The 26,310-nt window shown below is 38.0% G+C and overlaps 1 protein-coding gene across 1 annotated transcript in view; it reads right to left on the reverse strand.

The window, feature by feature from the left end:
• The window catches only part of Ctnna1 (catenin alpha 1), a 115,685-nt gene that overhangs the window by 51,991 nt on the left and 37,384 nt on the right, over nucleotides 1-26,310 (reverse strand). Inside the window, exons 4-7 of the mRNA XM_027400741.2 lie at nucleotides 19,600-19,766; nucleotides 19,013-19,132; nucleotides 14,352-14,621; nucleotides 11,804-12,007 (exon numbers count right to left, since the gene is read on the reverse strand). Of these exons, the coding sequence (XP_027256542.1) occupies nucleotides 11,804-12,007; nucleotides 14,352-14,621; nucleotides 19,013-19,132; nucleotides 19,600-19,766 (761 nt within the window). The remainder of the gene's footprint in view (nucleotides 1-11,803; nucleotides 12,008-14,351; nucleotides 14,622-19,012; nucleotides 19,133-19,599; nucleotides 19,767-26,310) is intronic.

Raw genomic sequence — 26,310 nt, forward strand, 5'->3', positions numbered from 1 at the left:
AAATTAAAATAGTCCTCAGCCATTATCACCAGGGTCCACATAATGACCACAGCTGAAAGCTGAGAGGGGTGAATGAAGAGAATAAGCTTTTTTACCAACAGAATGTTAAATGCAATTATTTTACAAAACTCTTGGAAATCTTAAGTTTAAAAACAAAAAAAGAGGACTTAATGTCTGAACCATTCAATTATAAAGCCAATGATCGGTTTCGGCAATTGTAACAATATTATAAAGGAGCGGCCATGCTCTTGCTGCCAGCACTCCAGCCTCACAACATGCTATGTGCACAGGCACTGTCATCATACCCAGTGCCTAGAGGCAGCATCAGAAACTCAGGCAAGTTTAGGTAACTTTCATACTCGATGTAGCTAACAAGTATCAGAACAAAGTCTCTCCACAGACAATTCCTACAATAATATAATGTACATGTACCAGTAAACATGTCATTCAAACATTTCTGAAAAGAAAGCTTCAAAATAAGTGTGTTTATCCTACAAACAAAACCAACCTATCTCTCCAAGTGTGGTAGTGTGAATGTAATTGGTCCCCATAAACTCACAGGGAGTGGCACTATTAAGTGTGGCTTTGTTGAAGGAAGTGAGTCACTGTGGGGGCAGGCTTCGATGTCTCCTAAGCTCAAGCACCTAGTTGAGTTCACTTCCTGCTGCCTGCATGCCACCATGTCACACCATGATGATAATGGACCTCTGAAAATGTAAGCCACCCAAGTAAATGCTTTTCCTTTATAAGAGTTGCTATGGTCATGGTGACTCTACACAGCAATAGAAACCCTAACTAAAACACCAAAGCAAAGTGAATTTTTTTCATGTAATTTATTAGAATGTTCCTATTTTTACATGTTAAGAATTGGTTTTGTCCTATTCTGTGGGTTCCACAAACCTAACTCAGGTCATCAGCTTGGTAGCAAGGCCTTTCCCTGGCTGAGCCATCTCCAGGCCCACCTGATTTATCTGAAGACACACAGGTAAGATCAAACACTCCTGACAGCTTTACAACCAACTAGAGACATATCCTACACAGGCTTTGCCATCTGCAGTTCTACCCTCTCAGCTCCTTGGGCCCACCTGAGGAAATGCCAGTGGTGTGCAGCCCTCCTAAGCAACACCCAGGCTCCTTCTACAGCTCACTGAGACTTACTTGGGGGCAACAAAGATACATGCTATTTCTCACAGGGTGTTGATTGAGATGTCCCTCCTCAAAATAAGCTTCCTAAGACCTTGCCCACACAGATCTCCACCAAAACAGATCTCACTCTCACCACAGCACTAGAAATACCATCAAGTTTTTTTCTAACAAAAAGAGAGAACTCACCCAATAAAGCAATAATTAATGAAAAGGTATTACATTTGACATTTTCAACCAAAGCCTTGACTAACAAATTACAGCAGCACAATATAAGCATTGTGAAAATGAAATAGTACCCAATATTTTGTATCCTGAGTAAGAATATTAAGTAAAAAAAAAATCTTAAAAAAGAAATTAAGACAGCTTTAAAGAAATATCAGTTTCAGTCTAATTGCAAAAAGTTTCTGGAATAATTTTTTGGGGGGGAGTCGGGGGTTCGAGACAGGGTTTCTCTGTGGCTTTGGAGGCTGTCCTGGAACTAGCTCTTGTAGACCAGGTTGGTCTCCAACTCATTGAGATCCACCTGCCTCTGCTTTCCGAGTGCTGGGATTAAAGGCGTGCGCTACCAACACCCAGCTGGTTCTGGAATAATTTTTTTCAATCTCTGTTCATATGATTTGTTAAATACCTACTTTTAGATTTATTACTATTGTTATTATTGTGTGTGTGTGTGTGTGTGTGTGTGTGAATGTGTGAATGTGTGCATGACATAGAGGTGCTAGTACCTGTATGTGTGCATGTGGAAGTGAGAGAAGGGTATCAGGCATTTTCTCTACTTTCTCTCACTGAATCTAAAGTTCACCATTTCTCTAAACTGGCTGGCCAGTAAGTTTCCAGGATCCACTTGCCTCCACATTCCAATTATGATACTACAGGCACAACGTGGTTGGTCATTCTTAAGTCTTTAGCATCTGTGAAAAAGTTAAGAGTCAGGTCCTCTTACTTGCACAACCAACTGTTCTTATCCACAAAGCCTCACAACCACCTTTATTCTGTAGCATGTGCCTTTCTTGGACTTAGAAAAGTAGAAACAGGCTTCAAGTCCAACCATAGTGATCTTAACGGGGCCTTAAGGAATGTTAGACATTCTCTTCCTTCGCCCACATTAAATACATACACACTCTAAAACTGTTGATTCACCGGATTTTTGGCTGCCAAAAAAAGTAGACTAGCTTAGTGTTTGACATTTCCTTTTGGCAGTCATTAGTCCTTAATGTGTCACTGTCTCGAGGATAAATGAAATTGTTTCCTTTATTTCTATTTCTGCAGTTCATTTTCTTGGACCTCAGGAAATGCATTAAAGACTAAATCTACCCTAAAAGAGAACTGGCAATCTAAGATTTTATAATATAATAACAATTATGATCAAAAAACTCTCTCTCTATGACCATTTTTTCACTAGACTAAATCAGTCCTGACTTCTTACACAATACCTTCTATAGAGAGGGAAATTAAAGAAAGGGGAAAAGAAAACAACCCCTCAGATTTTCTGAGTCTCTTGATATTGTTGGTAAGCTACTCACTGGCATGAGAAAAGGGACTGCTAACCAGTTTTGCTTGTAAAATAGTTTTAATCTGAATAATCTAAATAGCTGCTGCTACTTGCTAATTAACCCATGATTATTCCTGATTCCATCTCATATTACTCTCTTCACTCTCTTCCCAATACTAACCCTCTGTCTTTTTGTGTATCTTACTGAGTATCAACAGTTCTATACTTGCTCCAGTGCTTTAGAATGGCAATGTGATTTACAGCCTCTGTCGTACTATTATCTGTTTTATGCCAAAGTTCTCCATTCTTATTTTTGTACCTCAAAATGAGTACCAAAAGGGGGGAATGAGATCAAATGAGTACAGCTGTAGAGGGGATACTTACTATCAAATAAGGCTCCCTCTAACTAAGGGTGGTACCTTTTACTAACTAATTGCCAAAGAAAAGACTATAAAATCATGTTAAAAAAAAAAAAAAGCAATGGGACTGGGATATAGTTCAGTGCTTGCCTAGCATGAGTGGAGATTTTCAGTTCAATCTCTAACACCTCCATAATATCCCCCACCCCCCAAATTCTTAAAGCACCTAAAATTGTAAGAACTTCTCAGAAAAAAAAAAAACTTATAAGGCACAAGCTAACCCAAATAATAACTTTTAGCCCATTGCTATCATTTAGTAAGTTTCATTCAAACTCTAGTAAACCATAATGAAAATGAAGACCACTAAATTATTACAGTCAAATAAATACAATGCCTCTTGCCCCCACATTAGATCTTTAAAAATATGACCAAGGCTGGATGTGGCAATGCAAACATGGCAGCACATGCCCTGTGATCCGAGCACTTGGGAGGTGGAGAAAGAAGATCCAGGAGTTGAAAGTCAGCCTTGGGCTATGAGGGAGTTGGGGGACTTGTTATCTCATCCATACTGCTGCTCACCAATGCCTCTCACAACCTCGCTGTGCTCTATTACCTTCCTCCTTTAGTTCCTTCCCACTGCTAACTGAAATCCCAGGAGAATTTAGTAGAAACATCACAGTTACTAGCAAGTCCACCAAGTGAGGAGTAGGGAGCTAAGTGGGATTAAAATAAAAACTGCTGGTGGTTGCAGGAAGACAATGATGGCAAGGATAGCATCCTTAAACATCTAATACAACACGACACTCAGCCACAATAATGATAAGCAACCTCATTTTCTTAACTTTTCATAATGGGATTTCCCAAACATATCTCAGTTAGATTTCTGTAATAAAACATCATCCTGGGGAGCAACCTGGGGAGGAAAGGGTTTATTTCAGCTTACATGTCCAATTTTTCAGCAATACAGCATTTTTTTTCCCTTCTCACCTCCCACTCCCTGTATAGACTCGTTTAGCCCGGTACTTGCTATATAGATCAGGTTCACCTCAAACTCAAGAGATCCACCTGTCTCTCAAGTTCTGAGATTAAGTGTAACTAAAAACAGGGAAAAGTAACTCCAACCATGAATTCAGAGTTAACTTTGAAGAGTAATTAGCAAGGAAGCCATGGGATGTGATAGCATACTGCATTCTATTTCACAGAAATTAGAATATGTGTAAGTAAGACCACGGCAAGAGGCTGATTGTTCAACACATCAGAAAATAAAATTTGCAAGACAACTCCCTGGTCAGATGTTACTTTAGCAGCAAACTTATAGAAAACATCTTCCTTGTATGGTTCCAAGTCACCCCATTTTGAAAAGGCCTTACAGCCATTTTTTTTAGAATGACCAAAGATAAACAGTCATTCTTTGGTTCAATATGGCAAGTGTTCCACTTTTAAATACATAAGCTATCCAGTGATTAGCAAGTAGTACTAATTAGCAACCATCAGGTGACCACACACACACACACACACACACACACACACAATGAAGACATGCACTCAAGAGAAGAAAAACATTACACTCTGCAAACTTTTGTTCTTCTAATTCTGTGTTATGACAAAGATGTGTCAACCAAGAAAGCAATTTCCAATAGAGCAGGCCTGCAGTCAGAGTCAGAGTTGGGAACATATTGACAGACAAGGTTCTGTGTTTGTCCTGGGGAAGGACAATTTTGAAGCAGTACTTACACAAGAACTGGTCATAAAGCATCTAGACAGGCAGCTCTAAACAACTGTATGTTGGGAACTGGGGGAGAGGCATGATACCCTAAATAAAAAGAACACACAAACGCCATGGCTGACCTGAGCACTGGTAAGAACCATCAATCCTAGACCAATTATACTGTAAGAGCACTTGGAAGGTAAAGGCAGGAGGATCAGAAGTTCAAGGTGCAGGGTCATTGTTTTCTATATCAAACTCTGCTCAAGAAAATAAAATAAGCCATAATCTTAATGAGAACTTACAACCTTAAGGCCTCTAAGACACCTCATTATTCAAAAACAAGTTTTTTAGATGAATGAACAAGAACTATTAGTACAGAAAGTTATCACTCATATGTGCATATTATATATACAATGCATATTTCAGTGTTGTGACTAGGACTCACTCATGTAGTTCAGGCTGATCTGAACTTACTAGGTCACCCAGGTGAGCCTCAAACTTGTGACCCTCCTGTTCTGTCTCCAGGGTGATGGGATAGTAAGTGTGAAATACAATAGCCAGCAGGCTTTCAGTTTTAGATATTTGTCATATAAGGGCATTTTGGATAAAAATAAGTAGCCTCCCAAAACTACAAATCTGTTATATTCAAACAATCACATTATTTTAAATAAATCATTAGCAATATATGACAGACAGCTTTGCCAAAAGCTGAAGCTATCTTAGACCAAAATGAATGAGAAAGAACATGAACCCAAGGCCCAAAGGATACATACTATAATACTTCTCCCACACTAAGGCTAGGGATTCATCGCAGAACATGGGCCAGAAAGATAAGCCAGAGGAATAGGAAATTTGCTATGAAATTTTGTCTCCTAGGAATGTTAGAAGCTACACCCATAAAGTCTCATCAACATGACTGCCTAAACATGAGCTGAACAAAACCTCACTAAGCCAGATGGGGAAAACCCACAAGGTTTTACCCACACAAAGAATTAGAAGCAACTAAGAGACTCTAAGAACTGGAGAAAGCCTTATCTAGGAAAGAGTACACCAGTTAGTTACCCAATATCAAATGCTCAGTCCTGAAAACATACATATTGAGTGAGTTGTATTTATGTATTTACTTAGCTAGACGCACGCACGCATACACGCACACGTGTGTGTGTGGGGGGGCTGTTCCAGGAAAGAACTTGCAAAACTGAAAAGGGATTAATATCCAAACTAAGTGCTTCCCCTTAACTTAATGCAAAGTAAATATTAACTGCATTATATTCATGCATTCTACACTAAACTAGCAGCAAATCACATTAAAAGGTTCTGCCTTATATATTAGCATAATGAAGTCTCCTCAATATATGTCCAGTTTAATTAAAAAAATGGCCAGTTACTGTGTTCTTCTGAGATTCTACAATTACCATGTTTTAGGGGGAAAAAAAAAAAAAAAAAAAAGATAAGGACTGGCAAGTTTGGAGCTCAGCAGCTTAGAGCACTTGTTGCTTTTGCAAAGGATCTGGGATCAATTCCCAGAACTCACATGGTGGCTCACAACCATCCATTAACTCTAGTTCCATGAGATCTGATGCCCTCTTCCTGACTTCCACAGGTACCACGGACACAGGTGGTAAAGAAATACATGCAGGAGAGAACTAGGATTGATATGTGAAACAAGATTGTTTCTAATTTAAATTTAAAAAAATTCTTGCAGGCTCAATACTCAGACATATAAAATAAAACAAAGATAAAAATCCTTAAGGGGTTGAACACATGGCTCAGTAGTCAAGAGCACTTGTTCTTACAGAAGTTCAATTCCCAGCACCTACATGGTGGCTTACAACCGTTCTCAACTCCAATTCATGGGGATCCCCAAGCCTTCATCTGACCTGAGGGCACAAGGCACACACATGGTACAGACATACATGAAAATAAAACATTCATACAATAAACTAAATAAACCAGTTTTGGTTTTTTTTTTTTTTTATGTATCCTTAAGAAACAACATCTTAGCTGGGCACAGTTGTAGTTTACATCTGTAATTCCAGTACTCTAGGAGGCCAATGAGGCAGAATGCCTTTAAGGCCAGCTTGGGCAACATACGGTAAAACTAACTAGAACAAAGAGTAGGAGGAAGATGAGAGAAAGACAGGCAGACAGGCAGATACAAATAAACATGCCCTTACCATTTTTGGCCTAACACAGACTTGTAACCTAAAACTGAAGTTCTAAGCATAAGGAAATACAAGGTATAATGGCTATTATACCTGGATTACTATACCCTTCTGGACATTTACACACGTAAGCTAGTTGGTTATTCAGTTAGAATTATGCAATAGAAATAATATACAAATCAGAAACCATGCATAGATTCTTAAATTTTCCAATGCCCATTTTTAGTAAAGCACAAAATAAAACAAGAGGTTTTACTTGTTTTGATAGTTATCAATGAACTATTTTACATTCTTTTTGCATACAAAGACTCTGAAACCTACTCAGTTTATATATTTATAGCTATCTAAAATATCACCTGTCAAATTTCAAGTATTCTGGCTATATGAATAGCTAACACAAGAAAAAGCACAGAGCTAGAGCTATGTATGCCCACAGAATAAAGCTTGTTCTCACCAATTTTACAAGTCCTCACTCCAGTTATATATGACCATATACTGTTGAGTAAGACTGTGCAAGACAAAACCAAATGGATTTCATTTCAAAAACTGAGTGTCCTTTTGTCCCAAACATTGTGTTAAGCTAACCTGAATCAAACTGTAAATCCTACTTAATCAAGTATTTTGTGCTTATATACAGAAGCAAGTATTAAGGCTTTTTTAAAAAGATTCTTTGCTTTAAGACAAGATTTTACTATGTAGCCTACACTGGCCTCAACTTGGTCCTCCAGCACACCAGCTTCCTGGGCGATGAGACTGAGTAAGGCATGCAAGCCACACCAGGCTTAATTAATTTCAATCCACTTACTTGGAAATCCTCAAAGATCATGACACTCGTCCAAAGCTGTTTTCCCCCCTCCAGAACCTCCATACCCAGTGCAACGTTAGGCTAACAGATGAGAAGCAGAATAAATTGACCCACAATCACCAGGTTTCATTTTAACAGAACTGAGCAGGCATTTGTAAAACCATGCCAGCTACTCTAGACCCTTCTACCTTAATGCATCTGTGGCATTTCCAAGTTAAGTAGAGTCAGCTGTACTACTTTTACATCAATATCTGTCATTTACAGTCTACACAGTGAGTGAACTAAAGACAAGACTATCTTTCATCCCTTCAAACTACGATGCAAACAGGAACATTAAGGCTGCTGGCCTCCTTGCCCTTAGAGCCCTTAAAGGCAAATTTCAGTTAGACCTCATTCTAACCTAAGATACCACTTTTACTAATTACCTATTTCAGACAGACAGACAGACACACACACACACAGAGACAGACAGACAGACAGACAGACAGACAGACAGACAGACAGACACACACACACACACACACACACACACACACACACACCACACACACACACACACACACACACGGGATGGGGGTGGGGGGAGGAGACAAAGGGGGGGACAGAGGGAGGGAGGGAGGGAGGGACAGAGAATATGCAAGGTCTATAACAGCAAGACTGAGGTTTTTTCTCTTTCTACAAATCCATATTCTTAGCACCATGAATATACAAAATTGTTCATTTTACTCATTCTCCCAAGTCAGCATGAATTAATTCATTAAGCATACTTTTACTGAGTACTACTTCTAGCATTGTACAGACTCTAAGAATTTTTTTTAATAGTTCAGTCTTCCAAAAGTTCAAAGCCTACTTTCAGAAATTATACTAATAATGGAAACATAATCAAGTAACAATTCAAGGAAGCATACAATTAGGCGTAAAACCTGAGAAGATGAATAATGGTGCAGTTTAAAATGGCCTTCAACAAGAGACAGAGGGAAACATGGAAACTTCAATAACACAATGAACAATGTCCTACTAAAGACACAGCAAGCCAGAGAGAGAAATGGAGAAAATCAAGCAAGCTTAAAGAAATGGGGGCAGTGGTGGACAACCCCTGTGCCTGTCCTCTGCAAGACTATAAAGTGATCTTAACTGTATAATGCATGAGTGGAACAACTCTCTTGCAATTCCTGGGAAATTTTTCTTATGAGTGATGATGTTAATTAAGCACTTAGCACTTTCTTTCTTTTACTATTTTTATGTAGGTGGATGTTCTGCCTGCATATTTGTCTGTGCACCATGTGTATGCCAGGTGCCCTCAGAGGCCAGACGGGGCTGTCATATCATCTGAAACTAGAATTATAGATGGCTATTAGCCACAGTCTGGGTGTTGGGACTCAAACCTGGGTTCTCAGCAAGTGCAGTACATGCTCTTAACCAATGAGCCATTTCTCCAGAACCCAATTCCTATAAAATTTTTACAGTACCATTAATGACATTCTTAGCATCTCCTTATGGAGAACCAGTTTGTTTCTGACATGACATTCAAGACATTGCTCTGTATATGACATATATTAATGTAAAACTGGCCCAGTTCAATTGTGATTATTATTGGGGCTTTGAAATGTTTCCAGGTGTTTCACAACAAAAGCCAGTTGCTTATGATTCTTTGGGGCATTTCCTCATTCTTTCCAATGTACTCCACTGCCTTTCTCTTTTATCTTCACTATATTAACTCCTTGTTTTTTTTAAAAAGATTTCATTTTATTTTGTTGCGGCAAGGTGTCACCATGTAGCTCTGGCTGGCCTGGAACTTATGGAGATCCACCTGCCTCTTCCTCCCAAGTGCCAGGATTAAAGGCATGTGCCACCACCTCTAACCCCCACCTTTTATTTTTAATTATGTGTCTATTTGTATAGCTGTATGTGGATTTGTATATTTAAGTGCAACGCCCTCAAAGACCATAAGAGAGCATCAGATTGGAGTTACGTGTGGTTGTGTGCTAATAAAGGTATTGGAAACTGAACTTGGGTCCTCTGGAAGAACAGGAAACACTCCTAGCCTCCAGGCCTTCTTTTCAACCCTAACTCCATTAATTTTGAGACAGGGTCACACTATGTAATACTGGCTAGCCAGAAACTCACAGAGATTTAACTGCCTGTAGAGTGTGTAGGCCATCACTCCTGGCTTTCTATTAACTTTTGACAAGACTGAGACTTTTCATGTTATATGAACCGATGATAAAAAGAAATATCCAAAGATCATTTCCCAGTCTGAATCTCAAGAAAAGTTCTTTCATAATCCCCACTACAATACTTAAATTTCAGCCTAAACATCAAGTATTATCCTAGTGCCCACCTAAACATAAAGAGAAAGTAACACTACTTGTATGACAACCAAACGAGAGATCAGATTACTCATGACCAAGGTGACTAGGTAAGAGTCTGAGTAATCCCCATAATTCAAGGGCTATTTTGAAGACTATTTAGAAAGCTCTATATATTTATCATACTTGCACTGGAATATATTCAAACTGGTTCCCTAATCAACTGCACTAGACACTTCTACCTGACTTTCAGCGCTACACAAAACAGCAGATGATCCACATACGCACTCTGGTTCATGATTCCTACGTTATCATGTACTCTTTAACCTATACACTTTTTCATATTTTTATGTTCAAGCACAGACAAGCATTTTTTAAATGCATTCAATATTTCTGCTATGACTATCAACCACTATCTATTTAACTCAAACTTATAATCTCATTTTTCTTAGATTATCTGCCTACAATCAAAGCATGGCAATGACTTAAAATAATATGCTTCACTAACTTTACAATATGGTTAAATTAGGTAAAAACAGAAAAGCAGTCATCTTCACCCTAGGACATCATTGTGGCTCGCCATTACCCTTTCATTACAAAGGCATGAAAGTGAGCAAAATGAAGTGTAGCAAAGAACATGTAAGACCAACAACCACTATCTTTATTGGCAAAAGTGTTAATTAAATAAGTAAAACAAAAAATAAAACCACTAGGAATAACTAATTTGTTTCATCATTTCTCCCTTTAAAACAATGTACTTTGAAAAATATTAAAATGCATTAATAGTTAATGAAACAGTTCTCTATTGTTCACAGAAACAATATCTCCACTATACCAAATGCTCAAGGGTGAGCCCATTTATACTCAGCAGACCACAGTCAAAGACTCAAATCCGCCGGGCATTGATGGCACACGCCTTTAATTCAGCACTCGGGAGGCAGAGGCAGGCGGATCTCTGAGTTCGAGGCCAGCCTGGTCTCCAGAGTGAGTGCCAGGATAGGCTCCAAAGCTACACAGAGAAACCCCGTCTCAAAAAAACAAAAACAAAACAACGAAAGAAAGAAAGAAAGAAAGAAAGAAAGAAAGAAAGAAAGAAAGAAAGAAAGAAAGAAAGAAAGAAAGAAAGAAAGAGACTCAGATCCACTGTTACTTACACAAAGCAAAGTAGTGTCAGCATGGAGCAGTCTAATAGGAGCACAGGCGATCTTTAAGACACTTATTTATTTATTCCTTCCTTAGAACAACAAATACTGAGTAAACAGTCTAAATTACAGCAATCTTAAGCTAGAACTAAATAACTGGAGTGGCAGAAGTATAAGGAAAGGAGATAGAAAACATAAAGATAGAAAACCAACGGTTACGGTATTTTCTATAGTTAAGTCAAACATCAAATTTTATAGTACTGCTTTCTTTCCAGTGTATATTTTCTTACATACAGGTACACAGATGCACACATGTGTGTGGAACCCTCTGGTGTCTTCCTCAGATGCTCTTCATATTATCTTTTTAGACAGCTTTATTACTGAGCTGGGAGCTCACAGATTTGGCTGGACTGGCTGACTAAGAAGACCACCTGTCTCTACCTCCCAGTTCTTGGATTATGCCTTGTTTTTTACATAAGTGCCAGACCAGAATTCAAGACATCACCCTTGTATAGCAGACTTTAAAGGGTGAGCCATCTCTTCAGCACCATATGTAGATAAAGCACCACAATGGATGGATGGATGGATGGGTGGGTGGGTGGTTTTTTAGGGGACCATCAACAGTCAAAAAAACATTCCTCAGACATCTTAGTTCAAAGAGAAGTTCTGACACTTACATTGCCCATGTACTCTGAGAGCAAGTCCTGTAGAGCTTGGCGGACAGCATTACATTCTGCCACAATGCGCTCCCGCCGGTCATCACGAGTGCAGGATGAGTCAGCCATCAAAGCAGCTCCACTAATAATGCTTTCCAGGCGCTCCTCCAGTGAAGGCCTAAAGCGTTCCTCGCTGAAGCTCAAGGGATCCACAATGATTTGTTTCTACAGAGAAAGTGTTACTGATATTAGTACTCATTTCTGTTCCCTCAAGTACTCAAAGGGCAAGGAAAGTATCAGGAATATCAAAATGTAATCCCAACACCTAAAAAGTGTTCTTAACAGACAAAGGCCAGCCCATGAAAGTTGTCAACCCATATCAGTAATCACTTCTCAAAGAGGGGACTATTAACCAGACAGGGCCTGAATAAAGTTTGATATCACAAATGCAAACACAAAGTATCATGCTCACACTACTTTCCCTAAACATCTAAAGGTCGGCCTGCATAGTATTGGTTATTAAAATTATCAAATGATAATTATAAGGAAAATAAATATCTTTATGAACAGTCTATAACTGCTACAAAACAGAACTGCCTGGCCATTAACAATTTTAAACAATTAAAGTACTGACTTTTGCTCCTGAAAAAATGCACTTATAATGAACTTATGATCAACTATTCACATGCCCATTAAATACAACTGACCTTCACCCCAATAAATCTCTATGCAAATATTTTGGTTTAATTTTTTGTTTTCTTCATAGATATTGTGTCCTTAATAATTTCAACTTAAATGCCAATTTTTTTTCCTGCCAAAAGCTTGGTATTTTTCAGAGAGTAAACATTTTTCTTCCAAAGAACCTTCAGTTTTGAAAGTGATCATGCAACACCTCCAGTTAATAATTAAACTACATTTTTGCTGACCATATTTCTTGCTAGATTTGGTTTTTACAGGATTTCTCTGATCAAGGTTGAATATGGAGCTGAAGATGTAGCTCATTAGTAGAACACCAGTCTAACCGTATGTAAGACCCTGCATTTAATCTCCAACACTGCCAAGTCATGGGGGAGGAAACAATAAACACCTTCTGAACCAGAGAAACGAAGAAGAAATGGTCATAGATTTTAATAGTCACAGAACTATAATGTAGAGATCATTTAGTACAGCCCCCTCATCTTACAAATGAAGAAACTGTGACACTAAAAAAGTGGGTTTTTCTAATCTACTATTCAATTTAGTGCAAACATGGTCCTTAATACCTTGAAAAGACAAATACCTAATGTTACCAAATCTGAAGCAGAAGAAAACAATGGTAGGAGTATGTCACAAGATGTATCCTAACAATTATAAAGGTCATTTCATGTTTACTTCTGTGACAGAAAAATTAGAGGCTAAGTTCATGGTAATTTGCCTAGCAATGATAGATGGGACCTTTAATTTTCTACAATACAAAAAAATAAAAATTCAGATAAAAACTTAATCCCAATACCATCATCTTTAGGCATAACACTACCTTCTCTTGTTGTACATTATGAAAAGGCCTGAATCAGTACGTATCAACAAGAACCAATTACCCATACTCAAATACAGGGAAGACACCATGCAAAAAACAAACAAAAAAATCTGTTGAAAACAAAATACATTCCATCACATTGATGCTATACTTCAAAACATTTCAATTATGAAGATGATAGTTACATATATCAGTTTTCTGCAGCAACTGTTTAAAACAAAGCTAATCATGATGGTACATGGGGAGGCTGAGGCAGGGTGGTAGAGGTCAATTTGAGCCACACAGCCAGACCCAGTTTCAAAAACAAAAACAAAAAACAAACAAAAAAAAATCTTAAACTACTGCCATCTACTGGATGCCATGACTCACTTTGGGTTAAAATTAAAAACAAAGCACAATACATTTATGTATTGTGAGGACCAAGGATAATAAATACACATTACATACACAAGAGAGATCTAGGTTATCATCTGTAGAAGCATTATGATAAATAATTTAATTTCAAATCTGTTTCAATGTGGTTAAACTCTTGTGTGCATGGTTCAAAGCAAATCATAAAGAACAGAAATCTATATATACAGTCAGAAAAGATTAAGATGGCAGCAATATAATTTATCTATATCTCTCATGAGACCACGAGTTCCCCAGAGACAAAGCCTACACACACTTTGTTTACTTCTGTATCTATCACAGGTCCATCTGCCATGTGGTCAAAATCCTGGTTGGAATGAACCAGACTCATAGTCTCAATAAGGATCACACTAAGAGGAAAAAGAACAACCACACAAGGAAATATAAGTTCTATAAAAGAATACAGAAGTTTAACCACACTAGAAAAAAAAAAAAAAACTAAAAAGACAAAGAAAAGACAAATGCCTTAAGCCAAGTTACACTAAAGTAAAGTTATAACTCATAACAATTTCTTCCCACTTAGATTATAAATTTAATTGGAAAATGGGCTTTCATCACAAGCCTTGATCATATTTCCCCAGGAATCAGTTATCTTTTAGCAGTTGGTGAAGAGCCCAAGCTCTCCTCCCAAATATGACTTACGTCAAAGTTGTTGAGAGCATATGCCAGCTCTCCACCTCCAGCACCTTGGTGCTGAGAGGCGTCATCTGATGCGGTGGCCTGGGCTGCATTAGAAATGCCTGTGACGGCTTGCTGCAGCTGCTTGTATATCAAGTCCCGGTTAGCTTTGTAGGCTGCAACATCAGGGTGCTGCAGGCAGGCCTGGGATGCAGTGTAGAGGATTGGAACATTCTTCTGCAGGATTCCTCTAGCTGCAGCCATCTGATCACGATGGCCTACATCTTTCAGTTCCTAAAAGAAGAAAATGAAAAATTAGAGGGTTTTTATAAGGGGGTCAATTCATATCAAGACATATCTACATTACCCTAGCCTAGTTAAGAGGAGCTCTGACATCACAAGCCTTGACTTCAATCTCTGAGCCTACTTTTCCTGGGTATTTGTTGTGTCTTTACTGTAAACTCTTCCAGTTTTTCCTTATGCAAAACAGAAACGGTATAGCCCTTTTAGCACTTTGAGGAATAAAATGGGATAATGTATACAAAGCACCTAGAACCAAAAAGTACTAAATAATGAAATAAAAGTCACAACATAAAACTGCTTAACATCTTGACCAGGTCCATATAAGTAAAATAGATATACACACCTATTCCAAACAAATAGAAAGTTCATACAGACATAAAGAAAATAATATCACAATTTAAGCTACCTAATTTCATTACAAGAATTTTATGAAATTTGGAACACAACACCCTGAGTGTATGAACTTTGCAAACCAACTAGGTTAAGGATATGACTCCCCTTTCCTAACCCAAAGAACATTCCAGAATACAAAACCATGCTGTCTTCACAAAGAAAGACCAATCACTTCACTAGCCATTAAGTCACAAAGTGAAAGCCATGTACTCAATGATTTCTATCTATGATTATAATATTCTGTAAATGTGCTTTTCCACTTCTTCTACCCCATAATTACAAGTACATGAGGCTGCTGGCATTATTCCAACTAATGACATCTAGAACACTTAGTGGGATGGGTGTGCTAGGTAACAAGGACACACAAGACAGAAAGGAATTACTGCTGGCACCCAGTCATTATGAAACTTCAAAACAGAGGAGTCTTTGATACATGTGGCTCATGATACAGAAGAGAATAACCCTAAACTCTAATTCTGCTCCAACAGTATTTTACATATGAACATGAAATTTCAGTATTAATGTCACTAAATACTAGAATACAAATTTAAATAAATAAGAGAAAAATTAAATAATATAGAAATGTCAATTACTCAAAAGTCTGAATTAGCTATTTAATGGCTCTCTTTTCTAGATGACTTCATTTTTTTTTAACTATTTAAATTTATTTTATGTTGCACTGTTGTGACGGTGTCAGGTACCCTGGAACTGGAGTTACAGACAGTTGTGGGCTGCCATGTGGGTGCAGGAAATTGAACCTGGGTCCTCTGGAAGTGCTCTTAACAGCTGAGCCATCTCTCCAGCCTTCTCTAAGTGACTTCTTAATTAACCATTAGAGACACTAACTGGTTTCTTCTGAAAATTCACCTCCTTGTTTATTTGGGGGTTTACATCTTCATTCAAACCTTGTACAGTGACAGCTTACTTTTCCACCTAGTATTCTTTTCTCACTTGGAACTTGAATTTTTCAGTAATAAATAGCTCGTAGCATATAGAATGCTCTGTAACTTACTACATTAGGCTAAACATTCAGAATCAGGATCCTGTGGATTTAGAGTTTGAGTCATTTCAAGACTCAAGTTTTGACAAGGGGCTTTGGCTAATGTTAGCTTAAACAGGTGGCATGCACATTCTGTGGGCATTTTCTAAATGTTGTGCTCTAGCTACAATGTCAAGAAACTCTTTGGCCTCCTAGGGCCATATTTCCCTTTAAACATTTATACTGTACAGTCAGCCTTAATGATCCTATGTGCTTAAGAACTACAGCAGCACAGTCTCTTACAAAGATAATCGCTGATACTCATGATCACGTAAAGTTTAAAGGTACCAGAATTAGTTACCAACACCTGACCTCCCTAAGCCATTGACTAATTTAGGACAATAAATTTCTACTGTTCCAAAGACTATATTAGGCTGAATATTAAAAAAAAAATAGCCTGTGGCCTTAGGATCATTTCAAGAATCAAGTTTAACAGGCACTGGCTGGTCATGATGCTTAAATAACTGGGATATATTTTCTATGTGAACATTCTCTGAGTAACTCTCATTTGCTAAGCATTAGGGATAAATTTTAAACTATGAAGAGAACAATAACCAAATCTTATTTATACTAGTTGCTGAAGTTCTATTTTCCCTCTTTAGAGCCATTTTTATCTTCTACAATGAAACAAAGTTTTTGTTAAAAGATAGGAAAATGGACACTAATGTGGGAATCAGTATTGTAATATGAATAAATCAATCAAAAAAGTATTCCTCAAGCTATATAGTACTGATTAATAATCCAAATTTTGGTGAAAAGCCAGCACATGGCAAGTTATTTATAGAGGAATTATATAAAAAGAAAAACAAAGAATTCTGTGTTTTAGAATGTGTCATGATATCACAACTTCACCAATCTGGTTACAGTTCAAGCAAACTAAGAACAAACAGAAAATATACAGGGAAAACTACTTTCCATAAATCTGACTTATCTGTCCATGCACTTTGAACAAGAAATAAAAGCTAACTTCTAAGTAATCTAACACGACTCTACTAAAAGAACTAGAAATCCAAGTGAAAGTTTCTTCTCATTTCCCTCTTAACAATACAGAACTGTAATTATAGATGCATTTGATCAATGTTTTTGAATAAAAATGACTATACCTGTACCTGGCCAAAAAAAAAAAAAAATCAGTACATATTTTAACAAACAAAACACCAACAGTACCATTGCCAAACAACTGCTGAGGTGTTTCAGAAAACCACCACGAAAGTCAATGTATGCAGACTAGCTAAGGAATAAGAAGCACTAAGTTCTTCTAAGTATCTCAAAAAGCTTTCTGTACATGAATAGATGATATATGAACATCAAAATAGTCTGTATGTTGAGGAGCCATAGCTAACAATGCGGCAGAGGTGGTACTCTACGAAATGCACAGGTCCACCCTTACCTCAGTCATCACCTTTACTCTTGCTATGATATCAATGTACCCAACCCCCATGTTTTTATCTGGAAAAATGCCCCAAATCACATTAATATTTGAAGGTGGAACCTTTGGGAAGCAAATAGAAATTAAATACTTCATAAAAATTCTAACCCTAATGGTGACATTAGTGGCTTTGTAAGACAAGGAAGAAACCTGAGCAGTCCTGACAAAATATGCTCTCTGCCTGCTTACAATGTAGTAAGAAGGGCCATCTCAGTTGTTGGATAATGGCACATTGCTCTTGAACATCCCACACATCCAGAACCATGAACTAAATAAAACTCTAAAGGTAAAAGAATTGAAGAGTTAAGCAAATAACATTTAAGGATGTAGCTGAGTGTAGAACACTTGCCACGACCCTAAATTCCATCCCAGGATGGGAGATAAGGTGAATTAAGCATAATCTTGACAACCCAAGAAAATGGGAACATGTATCATTCAAAATATCAACAGGAAAAATGGCAATATAACGAGGAAAAGGGGATTCGCAGGATCAACGCAAACGGGTAGAAAACAGAGACAGAGAAACTAAGTTTTTTTTGGGGGGGTACCTTATTTCAAGAACATTTAACATTTACTGATATTTCTCTTTAATACACTGAGATCATGTATAACAGTGGTCCTCAACCTAACTAATGTTGTGTGAGACCCTTTAATACAGTTCCTCATGTTGTGGTGAACTGTCCCCCAAACCACAAAATTATTTTCATTGCTACTTGACAACTGTAATTTTGCTACTGTTATGAATTGTAATGTAAATATTTTTGGAGCCAGGGGTTTGCTAAAGGGGTTGAGATACACAGGTTGAGAACTACTGATGTATAAGGAACCGAGGGCACAGAAAAATTAAAACTCAGGCAAAATTACTTTCTAATAAGTTTCTACAATTAGACACAAATTCTGGATTGCTACTATGTTTTACCTCAAGAATACCATCTAGCCAAGCATCCTGGTACATGCCTTTAATCCCAGCACTCAGATACTGGGGAGAATGTACAAGACAGGAAGATCACAAGTTTAAGGCCAGCCTTGAACTACTTAAAACAAAAACACATTTTTAAAATCTGAGGGAAATTTAATTACAGCTTTGCTATTGGCATAATACCAAAAAGAATTTTTGTTGTTGTTTTTTGTTTTTGTTTGTTTTCAAGACAGGGTTTCTCTGTGTGTTCCTGGCTGTCCTTGAACTCACTCTTCGGATCAGGCTTACCTCAAACTCAGAGATCCACCTGCTTCTGCCTCTCCAGTGCTGGGATTAAAGGTATGAGCCACCACAACCCAGCTGAAAAGAAACTTCCCTGTAAGTACTCATTGAAACCACATGAACTGAGGAAAACTAACTATACCATCAGAAAACTTAGGCAAACCAGGTCATCCCCACTAGATACTGAACTAGTCTCTTCCAGCCTGTTTTACATAGTGAGTTCCAGGTCAGCCAGGGCTGCACAATAAGACCCTGTTTCAACAAACAAAGAAATAAGTAAGTAAATAACATTACACAATGTCTGCAAGTCATGCTTATACCTGTTGTCTTTTCGCTGCCATGATATTCAGCTTATCCACTTCCGGTTTCAGAGCTTTGTACTGTATCCCTAAGTCTTGCTCGTTGCCAGCATTCCTCAGTTTCAATATACCATCTTCCACCTAAAAAACACAACCCCCAGAAGCAAAAACTCTAAAGCAGACAAATCTATAGATAAAAAAAGAATGAATTCTAAGACTCCATCTTCTTTAACAACTATACAGAAAGCAATCCAAGCAAATATATGTAGCTGATAAGCACGCACTTGTACTACACAAGTGCTTCAAAGGTAGAGGGAGCACTGAATCAAGTTTGCATTTTGATTTTTTAATTTCAGAACACTATTAGTACACAGAAACATAATGAGTATTATAAAAAGGGAGTCAAAACAACAACACCTCTGCTGCAATTTCTTCAGTAAAACTGAGACAACAGTGGCCTATAGCAGAGTATCACATATTCTTAAATAGACAATTGAATAAAGCCATTAGTTCAAAACCAAATTAAGCCTTAATGCTAAACTATGTATGCCCAGCATCACCATCACTATGACACAAAGAACAAATTATAGATATAGACCCAAACTTACAACTTTCAGCTGGACAAGTAATTTATAGACATCTGCCATGTCAGCCAGAATCAGCAGCCGGGTAACAGCAGAGAGCAGAGCTCGAGCTGCACGGACCATGTTACCTCGCTTCACAGAAGAGCATGGATCATCAGCAAACTCCCCTGCAGCACTCTTCATCAAATCTCCTGTTTTGTAGAGTGAAAACCAGCAGAAATTAAGCCAAAGAATTAATTTATTGAAAAATAAAGCCAGGCATGGTGACACACACCTTTAATCCCAGCACTTGGGAGGCAGAGGCAGGGGATCTCAATGAGTTCAAGGCCAGCCTGGTCTACAAAGTGAGCTCCAGGACAGCCAGGACTGTTATACAGAGAAACTGTCTCTCAAAAGAAAAAAAAGAGAAGAAGAAGAGGAGGAGGAGGAAAAGGAGGAGGAGAAAAAAGGAAAGAAACCCAGTCTCAAAAAACTACTCAGAAAGTTACTAGGCACTGTGTTACAAAAGGCTTAAAGAAGAATACTTATTCCTTTAACTCAATGATAACATATGACCCCCTCCCCCCCACCAAGACACAGCCAAACAGGATAGTGACATTGAAAAATATCAGAAAATTAAATAACAGCAAATGACTGAAAAAAATTAGATAAACATTTGTATCAACTGTAACATCTTCTAGCTTTCAACCAAAACAACTCCGTAATCTCTTATCTAACAAGTGCTTTAGTAATTACAAAAAAAAAAAAAAGCAAGTCACAATGAACATTGGAGTGTGGTGGCCAGCAACTGTAACTAATCCCAGCATTCCTGAAGGCAGAAGACTCTCTAGTTCAATGCTACAGGCTACAAAGTCAGACCCACGCCCCCTTCCACTCACTCCCAAAAATCCAATAAAAAAACAAAACCAATTAATTAAAACAATTTCTGTATTCACAAAATGATGAATAGATACACAAATAAGCCCCTAGCAGAACTAAGTTCAAATGAGTGCTGAAAAGCTATCCCTGTAAAGAAACATGACAATAAGATAAATAAGATTATTTTAATTTCTTTTTGTGCGTGCGTGTGCGTGTGTTTGTGGCAAAGTATCTCCACTGAGTCCAGAGCTCTGGTCTAGTTAACCAATTTACTCTGGTTACTTTGATCCCAGCACCTTGCCTTCCAGGTGCTGGGATCAAAGTGGCAACACGACCATCCAAAAATTTATGTGGGTTCTGAGGATCCAAACTCCAACCCCCACACTTATAGTACAAGCACTTTAAATGATCCTTCTCCTAGTCCATTAAGATTTTAATAAGCTCTTACATTTTTTGTAAAATTAAAAGCAAAAAATTAACCAGCAATTCTTAAGCCAGATCAGCAAGATGGCTCAGCAAGTACTTGCCACCATAGCTGACCACCTATATTTCATCTCTGGAACCCACATAATGGAAGGAGAGAACCAACTCCAACAAACTGAACTCTGACCTCTTCATGCATGCCATGACACACACACATGCAAGTCTCATTATACACCTTCCCCTACAACACACATAAAATAAATAAAAATAATTTTCTCCCAGGCTTTGAGAAAACAACATAAAAAGTTCCATCCTAGACTGGTTACATGAGACCCTGTGTCGGATGGATGGATGGATGGATGGATGGATGGATGGATGGATGGATGGATGGATGTTTCCGGGTAAACAACTAAATGCTATTGTGCATCTTAAATATGTTCAAATTACTTGTTGCAAGATCAATTTTAGGGACATGCTGGAAATTCTGACACCTACCTTATTTCCCAGGACTTTGCTCAATTTGTTCTCTTTAACTCATCAGGATTTTCATGTTCTGAAACTTTTTCCTTCTCCTTTATCTCATATCTGCCTTCAGCCTTTTATGTGAAATTTAAATATATATTTATACCTGTCACTATGTCTATCAAACTGCTTAAAAGTGTGAAAAGTAGCTGGGCGTTGGTGGTGCACTCGGGAGACAGAGGCAGGTGGATCTCTGTTCGAGACCAGCCTGGTCTACAAGAGCTAGTTCCAGGATAGGCTCCAAAGCCACAGAGAAACCCTGTCTCGAAACCTCCCCCCCCCGCCCAAAAAAAGTGTGAAAAGTAAATAAAATTAACAATATTTTTTAAATCTTTAGGGCTATTGAGACAGCTCCATGAGTAAAGGTCCTTGACACCAAGCCTGGGTCCTTCTACAGAGCCCGGATGGTGAAGGAAGTGAGTGACTCAGGAGTTCCTTGACCTCCACAAGTTCACTATAGCGCACATGCGCACGTACACACACACTAAAATCTATGGTTTGCTGGAACAAAATAGTATATTTCAATGACTAAATATCATATAGTCATAAAAATTACACTGTAGGAAGAAAATAACTGGATCCTAAACATTTTTCTGTATCATAAAATAAAATTGGCATAATGTACTTCTACTCTGTTAACATATTCACAGAAAACAAGCTGCAAATCAATTTATTTCACATGTATGTATGTATGTATGTATGTCTGTCTGTCTGTCTGTCTGTCTAGGTATACTTATGTGCATCATGTGTATGAAGGAGCCCTCAGAAGTCACAAGATGGCACTGGATCCCCTGAAACTAGCCTTACAGAAGGCTCTGAGCCACTATATGGGTGCTGGAATTGGAACCAGGGTCTCTGGAAGAGCAATCAGTGCTTTTAACTGTCAAACAATCTCTTCAGCCTCAAACATGCTATTAATCTCTTAGTTAAAAAATTTTAGTCAATTTTTATTTTTTGCTCTTACTATAAAACCAAATTCAGTACATAATAATACTAACTGCTCTTTTTTGTTGGTGTTGTTTTGTTTTTGAAATGTAAATTTTCGTTTAAAATTCTTTTGGCCAGGCTTGGTGGCACAGATGTGCAATCTCACCTTTCAGGAGGCAGCAGCAGCTCTAGGACATCCACAGCTAGATACCAAGTTGGAGGCTACCCTGAACTACATGTGGTTCTATATCCCTTCTTGCTTACCTGCCCTACTTACCTTCTCTCTCTCTCTCTCTCTCTCTCTCTCTCTCTCTCTCTCTCTCTCTCTCTCTCTCTCATTGAGCTCAGGCTCAATATGGTGGTACATAGTGGTATATGGCTAATTCAGAAAGCTGAGCAGAAAAATCACAAATCCAATGCCAACCTGAGCTACAAGTTAAGACTTTGTTTCCTCTCAATTCCCCAAAAGAACCATCTTTTTCCATTCTACCTAGAGTAGCAAAAAAAAAAAAAAAAAAAAAAAAAATACCATAATACCTACGAGTTTAATGTCTTTGTACATAAGCCACAGATCTTAACACCTAAAGATGGAGAATTTCAGAAAAGAGAAAGAAGAGAAGGAAGAGAAAGAATCAATCACTCTACCACTATACCAGACCTCCTCCACCCTCACCTTGTAGTTACTGAAGGATATCTGACAAAAAATCCTGGGCCCCTGGATACATCATCACTACAGAAAACACGACACTCGATTCCAGGAAGCTCTGGCAGGTGCTTTTCACAACATTTTATCTTTTGAAAGCGAGCCCAACTCCATCAAGTTCCTATCAAGTTATTTAAATCTGAATCCAGAGAGCCTAGAAAACCTCTCAATCTACCCTCCTCCCAACCCCCGGTGGCACAGAAAGAAACTTTGCATTTTCTACTTTTTATAGTTGACAGAATATTTCTTTAAATTAAAATAGAGTACCACACATATTCATGTTCTCATTTTCCTTACTAATTCAAGTGTGCCCTGCTGCTATTCAGAAACACTCCAAAGAGAGACACTTGCTTCCTGATTACACATTCAAATAAATGCACAACATGCATTTCAACTTAGAATCACTTTCTTTAAGAAATTAACTAGTAGAAACCAAGTTACTGAAACATCACGCCTGAAGTCATGCCAAAGGCAAATGTTAACACTTAAAATGGGTATGGAGGTGCACATCTGTAATGCCAGCACTTGGGGTGCTTAGGTAGGAGGACTGATTCAAGTGTAGAGGCCAGACTGGGGTACAGAATGAGATTCTGTCTCCAATAACATAAAACCAAGCCAGAGCAGTGGTGCACACCTGTACTCTTAGCACTAGGGAAGAGGTAAGAGAGTTCAAGGTCATCCTCTGCCGCACAACCAATTCAAGACCACTCTTGTGGACATGAATACCTATCTCAAAATTTTAAAAGAGGCCAGCAAGCTGGTACAGCAGGCAGCAGCACTTACCACCAAGCTGGATGACCTGAGTCATACCCCAGAGCCAACAGGGTAAGGTGAGAAAACCAAATGCCACAAGTTGTTCACTGATTTCCAAGTAGCACATGACATAACACACAAATGTACATACATGTATACATAAAATAAATAAGAGTTAAGAAAGAATTTTTAAAAACAAAATGCTAGAATAACTTCCTCTGCTACACTGTACTGATGTTTTAAGACAGAAATATTACCTGCTGTAACTTAAAAGCGTTATTTCAGTGGGTGTTATTTTTGTGAGTTTAACAAAACATCTTAAAAAGAGGAATAATTTCAAAATGGGGAGAAACATTAGAATTTAATGATTTCACTCTTCTTTCCTCACTTACAAGCTGGCTGCATTAGCACTTCAATCTCTGCAGAGCAGCATATGCTCACACAAGGGCATTGATCCAAAGCAGACAGCATCCTTGACACATCTCAAGTCAAAGAGAGTATAGCCTCAACCCTAGAGACTTAAAATTGGAAACAGACAGATATAGAACTTAAGACATAAAGCTTCCAGGTGACAACCAGTTAATAATTTCCCAGAATTTAATTTTGCTTTCAACTAAAATGAAGAGCAAGAGAAAAATTAAGTGATGGGACTAGAGGCATGACAGTAAATTATGATTTTTTTTTTTTTTAAACTTAATCATAGGCCTCGGGAACACATGAAGGGGAGGAAATGGAATGGATGTGCTTCCAACAGATTCAGATATAAAAGGTCAAATAAAGGCAGGCACAAAGGAAAGAAAACTTGGACAATTTTACCCATGCAGGGAAGAAAAAGATGACTAGCAAGTCAGAACTCAAAGTAAGACTGAGAAAAATCAGCTGACTTACTGGACCTAATGAAGAAAGTCACTATGCCAATCTTAAAACATAACTGACTCAACCTTTATCTTTTTCCAAATGCTGAATGTTTTCATGCTCTTCCAAAACCATCATTAACAAGTCTTAAAACTCATACTCAGCATTCAAGGTAGAAGGCTGTCAAGTGCTTCCTGTGAAAGGACCCTGTATAAATAAGATCAAGCCTACCACCTCTACCTGACTAGAAAGACCCGAATACCCCCACACATCTCTTCACAGCTGTTTTGTCTATACATCATGAATTCAGCAAACTCAGACTTCATTGTGCCTCCTGTTATCAAGCAAACCCTGTTCAAAGCAGTCACTGACAGTTATTTTGTCCTGGTCACATGTGCTAATCATTTACTATCCAGGCTGCTTACACAGATGTGAGTGACATCAGCATGAAGCTATCATCATCTATACTGGACACAGGCCCAATTTTCACTTCCTTTAAAAATGACTTTAGTCAGCTGCCAGAAGAAAAAAAGAAATATACCTCAAGAAACAGACAGCTTGTGTTCAATATCACTTTTGTCAGGAATGAAATACATCATTTAAAATGGCCTTGCCAAGATTATTTTAAAAATAACAACAACTAGGGACTAGGAAAATGGCTCATTGAGTAAAGTGTTCATCACCTCACAATCATGAAAAATGAAGCAGATACCCAGAACCTACAAGCCTTAGCAGAGAGAAAGGGAATCCTCAGGAGACTGGCTTGTTGCACTAGTTGGATCAGCAAACTCTGGATTCAGGAAGAGACTCTGCCTCAGCTGGAAAGCAATCAATCAAAACACCCAACATCAACCCTGAGCTTTCCATACCCATGTGCACACAGACATCAAACACACATAGACACACAAATACATTCCCAAAGCAAAACAAAATCCACACACTCCCTACATACAAATTATTCAAATTGTAAAAAGAAAGACCCTCTCATGCTCCCCATCTTACTACATAATGGCTAAGACAATGTTTCAATTAAAATCATTTAAAAAAAAAAAAAGGAAACTTTCATTATTCATTCTCTATGGAAACTGTCAAAGACCACTAGTTTTACATGATTATAAAATTGTGTTCCTGACTTCTACATAAAAATAGCTGGAAATATCTAAGTCATTAGAGACGGTCAAAGTCATGAGCTTTAACAGATAAAGTTTCTTGCTTTGAAACTTATCAGTCATGTTTTACACAAAAGGGGCTCAACAGGCTAGAACATGCCTGTTATCTCACAGCTCAGGATATAGTAGAAGAGAATCAAGATTTCAAAGCCAGGGCCAGCTACATAGTGAGTTCAAAGCCAGCTTGAGCTAATAAAATCCTGTCAGGGAGGTATGGAGGGAGGGAAGAAGAGAGGGAAGAAGCAAAACTTATCTAAACTTATAAAAAAAAAAAAAAAAAAAAACCAAATGGGACTATCCTAGCACTTACCAAGGCTAACATATTTTTTTCTACACAACACCACTTTATGGAGTATAAATGATCCTCTAGAGAACTCTACCCCAGTGTCTTGGGGGTAAGGGGGTATGTATTCAGATTTGTTTCACTGTCCTCTGCCAACAGAAAACCTATTCCAGACTGAGCATGAGTCAAGCTGGGCCACTTATAGATACTGAGGAAGAAAAGATTTTTCTGCTGATTACCTA

The sequence above is a fragment of the Cricetulus griseus genome, chromosome 2 (genome assembly GCF_003668045.3).
Source record: "Cricetulus griseus strain 17A/GY chromosome 2, alternate assembly CriGri-PICRH-1.0, whole genome shotgun sequence".
NCBI classification, from domain to species: domain Eukaryota; kingdom Metazoa; phylum Chordata; class Mammalia; order Rodentia; family Cricetidae; genus Cricetulus; species Cricetulus griseus.